This window comes from Camelus bactrianus, chromosome 10, assembly GCF_048773025.1.
Source record: "Camelus bactrianus isolate YW-2024 breed Bactrian camel chromosome 10, ASM4877302v1, whole genome shotgun sequence".
NCBI lineage: Eukaryota > Metazoa > Chordata > Mammalia > Artiodactyla > Camelidae > Camelus > Camelus bactrianus.
In genome coordinates, this window is record NC_133548.1 from 47,042,004 (window position 1) to 47,052,884 (window position 10,881).

Here is a 10,881-nt window from a genome sequence, read left to right on the forward strand (position 1 = left end):
TAAACAACTTTGTCACTAAGAATTTTAACTTCTCTAGAAATGAGGACTTATTGTTTTATGTTGTAGCATGACCCAGAGCATGATGCGAGTCAGCACAAAGCCCACAAAATTAACATGCTTTTTGAGAAGTGAACGTTCACATTCAGGTTGATAAGGACCTAAACTTTGCTGTAAGGGCAAAACACACAGTAAACAAAAAATAACTTTTATTTCTTCATGTTAACAGTAGACTGTATACTCAAAGACCATTTCACTTACAAGTGACCCATATTATTTAAAGCTTTATACTTAAAACAGAAATAATCTGAAGAAGCACTTCCAGAATGAGAGAGTAAGGACCTCTGAAAATCCACTCCTCCATAAAAGCAGTAACACTGGCAAAACTTGTCAAAACCAACTTTTCCAGAAGTCTGGAAATTAACCAAAGCTTTTAAAACTCTAAGGAGAATTTATTCAAGAAAATGGCTGAATCTCACAGTAGAACAGTGAGTTCTGTGGCATTTTTACTTGCTTTTTCCCATCTTCCTCTCCCCAACAGTAGTCTCCAGAATCAGCAGTCTCACAACTACAATAGCTACGAAAACCAGTGGCCTCGCTGCCACTAGAGGGGGCAGAGTGGGTGTGGAGCTCCCTCAAAAGCCCTGTCCCTACAGAACTGTCACTACTTGATCTATCTGGAAGCCTCTGTTAAAAGCTCCTCACAGGGCTAATCTGATTCAGAGCTCACACAGTGAGAAACCCCATTCCTAGGTTTTTGTCTAAACAATCAGCAGCAAATTAGACATCTCAGCTCCCTAAGGCAGAAACACCAGTTGAGGCAAACAAAAGACTGGACAAAAAACTTAAAAGGAGTGGGGAGGGTATAGCTCAAGTGGTAGAGTGCATGCTCAGCAAACACAAGGTCCTGGGTTCAATCCCCAGTACCTCCTCCAAAAATAACCCCTAACTACCTCCCTCCCCCACAAACAAACAAACAAACAAAACTTTAAAGGAATACTGGGGAATGAGATGTCATTAGAGAGCTTTGAAAAGCTCTGACATCCACCTGGGGACCTTGAAGTTCATGTGCATTTGCAGAACTGTGAGTACATCCAGGAAATACCTGAGAAGGCCCCAATCTCTCACCTCTGGTGACTGGAGGCCCTCCTCAGCAGGAAGTGAGGAATAAGGCAGAGTAAACTGCTAGAGCATTTGATGGCTTGCCTGAACCAACATACAGAGTCCCTTAGCAAAAAGTAGGAGACTTAACTGCTTCCAGGCATCTAAGGAAGTTGCTGTCCAATCATTAGCTGACCACTAAGCTAACCAGGCAGAAACTTCAGTGACCACACATGCCAAAGAAAACAGACTTTATAGAATTAGTCCACAAAAGCTGATAAATAAACAGCGACAACAAGCTCTCATTGGAGAGTGATGATTTCTGGACTTGCCACACTGTATTATTTAAAACATCCAGTTTTCACATGATCATCTCAATTGATGCAGAAACATCATTTAACAAAATCCAAAATCCTTTTATTATGAAAACAAAATAGAACACTGAACAAACTAGCAATAGGAGGGAATTGCCCTAATGTGATAAAGGACATCTGTGAAAAACTAACAGCTAACATTCTATTCAATGGCAAAAGGCTTTCCCTCTAAGATCAGCAATAAGACAAGGATAGCCACTCTCATCATGTCTATTCAATGTGGTACAGAGGGTGTAGGTAGGGCTACTGGTGCAGAAAAAGAAACAAAACCTATACAGATTGGAAAGCAAGTAGTAAAACTATTTCTATTCACAGGTATGACATTCTATACAGAAAATCCTAAGGAAACCTCAAAAACATGATTATTACTAATAAGTGAGTTCAGCCAGTTTGTAGGATACCAGGTCAATAAACAAAAAACAATTGTATTTCTATACACTAGCAATGAACAAAACAAAAATGAATTTAAGAATACAATTCCCCTTCACAATAGCCTGAAAAAGAATAAAATATATAGGAAAAAAAAAAAAACCCAACAAACGAAGTAAAAGACTTGTAGACCGAAAATTACAAAACATTGTTGAAAGAAATTCGAAAACTAAATAAACGGAAAGAAATTCCATGTTCATCAATCAGAAGACTTAACATTGTTAAGAGTACAATACTCCCCAACTGATCTGCAGAGTCAACTCAATGCTTATCAAAATCCCAGCTGGCTTTTTGGAGAAACTGACAACCTGATCTTAAAATCCATATGGACATGAAAGAGATCCATAATAGCCAAAACAATCTTAAAAAAGTACAAAATTGGAGGAGTCACACTTCCTGATCTCAAAACTCACTACAAAGCTATAATAATTAAGACAGTGTAGTAGTAGCATAAGGATAGATATATAGATCAATAGAATATAACCAAGAGTCCAGATTCAAGGATGCCAAGATAATGCAATGGAGGAAAGAATAGTCATATTTTCCGAAATATGGTGCTGGGACACAACTGGATATTCACCTGCAAAATAATAAAGTTGGGCCCTTATTTTACACCATACACAAAAATCAACTCAAAAGGGATTAAAGACCTAAATGTGAGAGGTAAAACTATAAAATTCCTTAAGAAAACATATGGGAAGAGCTTCATAACATTATGTTAGGCAATGATTTACTGGCTATGACAGCAAAAGCAAGACAACAACAGAAAAAAATAGACAAATTGGACTATATCAATATTTAAAACATCTGTGCAACAAAAGACAATTAACCAAGTGAAAAGGCAACATACAGAATGGGAGAAAATATTTGCAAATCATGTATCTGATAAGGGGTTAATCCAGAATATAAAGAACTCCTACAATTCAACAACAAAGAAAAGTATAAACCAATTTAAAAATGGGCAAATAACTTGAATAGACATTTCTCCAAAGAAGATGTACAAATGACCAACAAGCATATGAAAAGATGCTCAACATCATTAATCATTAGGGAAATGCAAATCAAAACCACAATGACATACCACCAACATTATGATGGCTACTATTAAAAAAAAACCAGAAAATAACGTGTTGGCAAGGATGTAGAGAAACTGGAATCCTTTTACACTGTTGGTGGGAATGTAAAATTGTGGAGCCATTATGGAAAACAGTATGACAGTTCCTCAAAAATTAAAAATAGAATTACCATATGATCCAGCTATTCCACTTCTGATTATGTACCCAAAAGAATGGAAAGCAGGGTCCCAGAGAGGTATTTGTACACTTGTGTTCAAAGTAGCATTCTTCACAATGGCCAAAAGGTAGAAGCAACCCAGATGTCCATGGATAGATGAGTGGATAAATAAAATGTGGTACATACATATAATGGAATATTATTCAGCTATAAAAAGGAATGAAATTCTGACACATGGATGAACCTTGAGGACATTATGCTAAGTGAAATAAGCCAGTTACAAAAGGACAAATGTTGTATAATCCCAATTATATGAGGTATCTAGAGTAGTCAAATTCATAGAGACAGAAAGTTGAATGGCAGTTGCCAGGGACTGAAGGGCAGGAGGAAATGGGGAGTTAGTCATTAATGGAAATACAGTTTCATTTCTACAAGATGAAAATATCCTGGAGATCTGTTGTGCAACACGAATATACTTAACATTACTGAACTGTACACTTAAAATCATTAAGACAGTAAATTTTATCGAGTGTGTATTTTACCACAATTTTTTAAAGGCTAAAAAATTGCTAAGATATGTTTACAGAAATGCTAGATGATGAGATATTATCATTTACCAGATTTGAGACAATTTCTTTCCATGACTGTTGTCTTCTGCACCTCAACTTCTACCTGTTTCCACCTGGCTGCTCATAAACTAATCCGATAGCTGCCATTTAAGCCTACTCAAGCAAACTGAATGTCCATCAACAGATGAATGGATAAAGAAAATGTGAGATACACACACACAACAGGGAATATTAGCCATAAAAAAGAATGAGATAATGGCATTTGCAGCAATATGGATGGACCTAGAGATTATCATACTAAGTGAAGTCAGGCAGAGAAAGACAAATATTATAACACTTTAATGTGGAATCTAAAAAAAATACAGATCAACTTATTTACAAAACAGAAACAGATTCACAGACGTAGAAAAGAAACTTATGGTTACCAGGGGGAAAGGAGGGGGAGGAATAAATTAGGAGTATGGGATTAACAGATATATATATACCACCATATATAACTAGATAAATAAAAAGGATTTACTGTATAGCACAGGGAACTACATTCAACATCTTGTATAACCTATAATAGAAGAGAATCTGAAGCTGTAAACTTGAAACTAAAACAATATTATAAATCAACTATAGTCAAATAAAGATTTTTAAAAAGCCTACTCAGTATATGCCAGGCTTTTCCATATATAATTCTCCACAGTTTTCTCGTGAGCAAACTGAAGCTGAGATTCAGTGATATCTCCCAGGGCTGTAGGAGGGGTGGAGCTATCACTGGGTCCTATGACCTGGCCCCAAAGCCTGGATTCTTCCTCATTAGGTCTCATTCCTCTCAAGTTAGTATTACCCTAATTTTTGACCATGTGGGGTCAAAAATTCAGATCCTTTTTGGAGATGAGGAATCATCTAGATGAATGTTGAATGTGTGGACCCTGGAATGAGTAAATTAATATATAAAGAGACGAATGCAAACAGGAATGGATCACTTGAAAGACTAAAGGAACCTTGAAGAGGGTGGGATCTGGAAAGAAGGAAGAGCAGGAGAAGAGCTGAAAGAGGAAATTATATTTATGCTTACCAGTGCTCTTAGTCAGTCTGCCCTGTGCTGAGGACAGAGACCATTGGGGACAGTGCAGGGCCCTGGAGCCATTGCCAGCTCGGAGAGGCCAGTCCAGACAGAGCTGTGTGTGTGCCCAGCAGCAAAGAAGGCACAGGCAAGGTGCCCTAAGGAGGGAAGGGTGACAGGGCACTGGGGAGACTTGGCGGGTTGGCGCATAGGGGAGGGGCACAGCTTTCTTTAGAAAGCTCACTCTGGCTCCTGTGGGGAAGGTGACTTGAAGGGGAAGAAATTGGAAGAGGGAAGACCTTACCCCAAACACCAAGTCAAAGGAAGTAAACTCCAGAAAGGTTTTAAGGGGTACCCTTGCCAGGGCTTGGTAATCAACTGCATGTGGGGATGGTGAGGGAGAAGAAATCACCATTATAAGCTCTTATGTACCTCAGTGACGGAGCCTAAAGGAACAGGTCTGTAATGGGTGGCTGGAAGGTGAGGGCAGTCATGAACAGAGAAGGGGACCGTCACTTTTGCCAGGGGGCCTCCGACAACTCTAAGTGCTTGTCAGATTAGCAGCTCCAATGTGGGGGACTTTTATGTTGTCTCTCAGGTCCTAGGGTCCTACATTTGTTTTTTAAAGCATTAGGTAGGGACCTGGTGCATTTGCCCAGAAAGAGCTGAGGAGGCCAGCATCACCATGCAGGGCAAGAGGAAACAAACAACTTTCAGAGAACAGGGAAGGAAAAAGCCTGAGAAAGCAAAGCTGTTTAAAAACCACCCTTGTCATTTCTGGATCATTTAGCCAAACACCATCCTGTGTGTTACCTCACCTGATCCTCATGCTGATCCGGGGGAGTCAGCAGAGCTAGGTCACTGCCACCCCCAGGTTAACAGTGTTTCAGAGCTGGCACGGGAAACTGGGTGACCCAGGGTGTAAAGGCAGAGCACTTGCTGGACACAGGATGAGGGTGCTGTGTCCCTGGCCCTTTTCATACTTAACTACTTTTCTTAGATCAAGTCCAGAGAGAAGGTGAGGGCATAAGGCCTCTCCTCCCACTTGGGAAGATTTCTCCAGGGCCCAACCCCTGTTCCCAGATTCCCTTCTGAGCCCTCCAAGCCTGGGCTGAGGGAGCCCCTCGTTCTCCCAATCTTCTCTACTTCAGCCTCAAGGAGCCTCAGGACCCCAGCACTGAAGGAACAGGGTCTGATCCCCTCCTTCACTATGGAGTCTGGGAGACCGAGGCAGGAAGTGAAGGGGGCACTCTGCATGGGGCTTTCTCCCCTCAGGCCTTGGTCTCCCTAATCACAGCTGCCTCTGCAGGAAGAGAAAGACATGCCCTGGAAATTGACACCACGTGTGCTGTTTCTGGCCTGGATGGCCTCCATGTGCAGCGCCCGGGCCAGGACAGATCTGCTCAATGTCTGCATGGACGCCAAGCACCACAAGGTAAAGCCAGGCCCTGAGGACAAGCTGCATGACCAGGTGAGGATGGAGGGTGGCTCCGGTTGGGGATGGGTCTTGTTCAGGCAGGAAGAGGGAGTCAGGGTGGTGGGGGAGGGGCTGAGGGGATCCTAGGGGTGTCCTGTTCAGAAAAAGATATCCTGTCGGCAGTAATTGGAATAATCATTCATTGTAACACCTAATAGGTGTTGTGTATTTTTCTGTGCCTGATTCCATATTCCAGGGGTCCTGTGATGTGGGTAGATGATGTTCTCCTCCACATGCCACAAACAAGGGAACTGAGGCCCAGAGAAGCACAGTGACACACAGAGGAATAGAACAGGACTCACTCTTGTGGTGGGATAGGGGTAGTACTGGGGTGGGCACCTCTAGGGGTATAAAGGTGAAAGACTATGGGGGAGGTTTGGCTCTTCCTACCTTTACTATGTGCCAGTTCTATGGAATGCAGTGTACAGAGGAGGAGAAGGCCATTTATGACTGTGATACAGGCCATAGCTGCTGCACGTACATACAACCTTGAAAATATATGTCAGCTGTTTGTGGCCTTTCTAGACTCCATGTCTCTTTTTTATGATTTAGACTCTCTTTTCTATCCTGGAATGAAATTCAAAGCTAATAGAACTCATCTGCACATTTAATTTAGAAGGTAACAACATAACTCTATCTGTAATACAAAGCAAAAAGAAAGTAATTTTTATTTATATATTTCAATAGGTCAATGCACTGGTGTGACTACATTATAAGTCATTACAAAATAGCACATTTACTTTTTTTTTCCCCTCAAAATCACTATGAATGGAGCAGCTACAGTAAAGATTGAGACAGATGTGTTCTATTGGCAACTTCAATACTTTAAGATACTCCAAGCAGTGTTTCTACCAGTGACAATGTTTTCTAAAGTAGCAAATAACTCCAGTAAAACAAATCAGAGAGTATAGCCTTCCTATGTATTTGCAGTCCTGGAAGATCTGGTCAATATAAAAAACTTGCTAAAATATGGTGTGTGTATATGTAAGATGGAGTTAGGTTTAGATTTCGGAAAACATAAGTAAGTCTTTCATTTACTTTTTTCAGCAAATATTTTTGTGGGCCTGCTCTGTGTCTGGCAGTGGCCTAGCTACTGGGGATACAGATCTTAATAATCTTAATACTTGCTGAGAATAAAGTTATTCAACATATATTACAGCATAGCATGTTCCATTTCCTCCTTTGCTCACTTTCCACCTTCCAGTGAGGCTTTTCACAATCACCCTATTTTTTTTCTAATACTGTCATATATTTTTATTTAAGTATAGTCAGTTTATAATGTTGTGTCACTTTCTGGTGTACAGCACAATGCTTCAGTCATATAGGAACATACATATATTCGTTCTCATATTCTTTTTCACCATAAGTTACTACAAGATACTGAATATGGTTCCCTGTGCTAGACAGTATGAACTTGTTGTTTATCTATACAACCACTCTATTTAAAATTTCAACAATCATCCCAAACTCCATAGTCCCATTCCTTGCTGTAATCTTCTCCACATAACTGATCAGACCTTGATCAATGGCATTTTTTTTTTCTCTTTTAATTTCTTACTGTCTCCCCTGACCTGAACACACATATCTGCTTTGTTCTCTGCTGTATTCCCAGCATCTAGAATAGTAACTGGCATAAAATAAGGAATTATTTTTTAGTGAGTTAATTACCTTTTATAAAGTGTTAAGCACTGTATAAATGATAGCTATTGTCCCCGAAGTCAGGGTTTCTCCCAGGCTCTCACAACCCAACCGCCTCATCAGACTGTTGTAACTGAGTCTCCCCCAAGATGGGGGTTCTTGGAGGCCAAGTTCAGGGGGGCCCTCATAGTGAGTGTTTCTAGGACAACGTACCTGGGGAAGGAGAGCAAGAAGCAACTGTGGAGAGGCTGGAGGTGGCAAAGGCTGTGGTGGGGGAAGTTCTTAGTCTCGGGTCTTCCCCACCCAGTGCATCCCCTGGAAGAAGAATGCCTGTTGCACTGCCAGCGTCAGCCAGGAGCTGCACAAGGACATCTCCCTCCTGTATAACTTTAACCTGGACCACTGTGGTAAGATGGAGCCCACCTGCAAGCGCCACTTCATCCAGGACAACTGTCTCTACGAGTGCTCACCCAATCTGGGGCCCTGGATCCAGGAGGTACTGGTGTCTCCTTCACCCTACCCTAGCACGATGCCCTCCAACTCAGTCATGGCTGTTCCTGCCAATATCCCTGACCGATTGGAGCCCCTCCACCCGCACCACCCACCCAGGTGAACCAGAGTTGGCGCAAAGAACGGTTCCTGAATGTGCCCCTGTGCAAAGAGGACTGTGAGAGCTGGTGGGAAGACTGCCGCACCTCCTATACATGCAAGACCAACTGGCAGAAGGGCTGGAACTGGACTTCAGGTGAGGGCCTGGGCGGGGCCATGGAGGTGTGGTTGGAGAAAAGGGGTTTGAGGATTGAGGGTGGGGAGAAGATTTCTAGAGGTGGCCAGAGATGAACTCTGGGCTCAGGGGCTGAATGTCGGTGTCCACCCTCTCTACACCGTAGGATCTAACAGATGTCCAGCGGGGGCCACCTGCAGCACATTTGAGTCCTACTTCCCCACGCCTACAGCCCTGTGTGAGGGTGTCTGGAGTCACTCTTACAAGGTCAGCAACTATAGCCGGGGCAGTGGCCGCTGCATCCAGATGTGGTTTGATACAGCCCAGGGCAACCCCAATGAGGAGGTGGCGAGGTTCTGTGCTTTGGACATGAATGCTGGGGCCATGCCCCAGGGGATTGGGCCTTGTCTTCTCAGCCTGGCTCTGATGCTGTCTCTGGCTCCTTGACTGAGTCCAGCCCTCCCCAGATGGTCCCCTCTGCCTGTCCCCAGCTTTGCTGGCCAGGCTGGGCTCAGCTCTGCTTCCACAAATGAGGGAGCCATAAGTATGCCTTCATCCATTTACCCATCCCCCTGTCATCCAGTTCCTGCTCCATGGTGGGGCTTGGGGTTTCTGTGACAGCCAGTTCTAATAAATAAGTCAACACATTCGTATCTGATGAATTACTTTAGTTGTGAGTTTGTGGACCGAAGAGGACAGATTCCATAGCCTTTGGATTCCTTCAGATTAGAGAATTGAGACCTGGGTTTGAATCTCAGCTCTGCTACTCACTATGTTAAAGTGAAACAGTTGCTTAACTGCTTTAGAGGAAACCTTGGTTTCCTCCTCAGTAAAATGGAGATCATAATCCTTGTGAAATATTGCCTAGAAAGCATGTGAGCCCAGTGCCTGCACATTAATAGTCCTTAGGGATCCTGTTGCTCTTGTAGCCTGAAATGAGAGCCAAGTCCAGGACTTCATTATTTATATTGGGTCCCAAATACCCCTCCTTTCCCTCAGGCCTTGTCTGCCTGGCTCTGTGCTCAGCTCTGCCGCTATGGGAAAGCTGGGCATGGGAATCCAGGCGGGTGAAAACAAATTCACACGATGTGGACTGAAGGGGCAGAGTTGGGGATTGGGAGCCTCAGAGGAGGAAGAGAGCCTAATGAGGAGCGCAGTCTGTGAGGTCCCTGGGGAGGAAATGTTTTAGAGCCTTGCACCGGTTCACCCCGATGTGTCCTGGAGGCGGGGCTGGAAGAGGAGTGGAAAACTCTCAGGGGCTTCCCAGAGGCAGGAGCTTCTTCTCCAACACCTTTGTCCCCTCCTGGAGGGGTGCTCTGTCGCTGCACAACCCCCAGGAACCGGGCCTGAGTTTATCTCTAGGCCTCCCGCTTCCCCTTCTCCCTTGGGGAGGTCTTTTTCTCCACATCCCAACCACAGTTCTCCTCAGAGAGGCGCAGATACCTGTGTGAAAACGGCAGGCAGGTAGGTGGGTGTTCAAGCTAGGACGAGAACCCAGGGGTGAAGACTCGGAGTCCAGGTCTCTCGCGCTGCACCAGAGTGCTTCCCTCATACCAGAGATGACTGAGGGGCAAGTCCGGCACAGTTTGGAGGGCGAGTTATTGGGTTCCTGGAGGGGTCTTGAGACACTGTTGAGCGTGTGCGCGGCTCTCAGTCATTATACTTATCCAGTCTGGAAGGCCCCACGGAGCCCCCTCCCCGTCCCAGGCTTTGCTCCAGCTGAGGGAAACCAATGCGCATTTGAAACAGAGGAAGGAGCTCTTCGGTACCGACCCAGACACAGGTTCTACTCAGCAAAGTGAAAGTTCTCTCCCAGGTTAAAGGGGATCCTCCCACAGCGGCCTAAGTGTTGGCAGCCTTGAGACTCTGTGTGGAGACCTGCGCCTTTAAGGAGCCAGGGGGCGGAGGGCGGGGCAGGAAGCGGACTCCCCGGAGACGCAGCCACCGGCTAGGTCTTTTTTTTGGGAAGAGGCGGGCCAGACCCTCCTAAGGGCACCGCCCCCTACCCCTCGGCCTGGGGGCCCTCCGGTTCTTAACTCTAGGGGAAGGGGCCTGAGGCTTCTAAGCGTGCCGGATCTACGGAGCTCCGGGCTCCGCGTCCCGCCCAAAAAAGCTCAAGTTTGTTGACTTGTAGGGAGTAGCTGGGGCGGAGGCGGGTGCTAATAATACCCACTCGTTCCGCCGCCGCGCTTTACAGTTTACACAGCTGTCACCTTCGTTACTCCTTAATTAATAATAAAAATAGCCGCCGTTCGGGAGCGCCCACTGGATGCCAGGCCCCGTGC

At 44.5% G+C, this 10,881-nt stretch overlaps 2 protein-coding genes across 9 annotated transcripts in view; one reads left to right on the forward strand and one right to left on the reverse strand.

The window, feature by feature from the left end:
* Window positions 1–9,254, forward strand: part of LOC105083288 (folate receptor beta) — a 29,957-nt gene extending 20,703 nt beyond the window's left edge. For 2 of the 6 annotated variants that reach the window (XM_045508779.2, XM_045508780.2), the window contains exons 7-10: window positions 6,055–6,228; window positions 8,180–8,368; window positions 8,482–8,617; window positions 8,763–9,254. In XM_045508779.2, coding sequence (XP_045364735.2) covers window positions 6,055–6,228; window positions 8,180–8,368; window positions 8,482–8,617; window positions 8,763–9,043 — 780 coding nt within the window. In that variant the 3' untranslated portion in view covers window positions 9,044–9,254. Of the gene's footprint in view, window positions 1–4,755; window positions 4,911–5,040; window positions 5,216–6,054; window positions 6,229–8,179; window positions 8,369–8,481; window positions 8,618–8,762 lie in introns of those variants that run through there. The other 4 variants (XM_010973076.3, XM_010973077.3, XM_010973078.3 and 1 more) reach the window with 4 other exon arrangements.
* The window catches only part of ANAPC15 (anaphase promoting complex subunit 15), a 68,392-nt gene extending 57,539 nt beyond the window's left edge, over window positions 1–10,853 (reverse strand). For 2 of the 3 annotated variants that reach the window (XM_045508794.2, XM_045508792.2), the window contains exon 1: window positions 10,040–10,845. The gene's annotated coding sequence lies outside the window, so the exon portion shown is untranslated. Of the gene's footprint in view, window positions 1–10,039 lie in introns of all 3 variants that reach the window. The other variant, XM_045508795.2, reaches the window with a different exon arrangement.
* Between the last annotated feature and the right edge of the window lie 28 nt (window positions 10,854–10,881).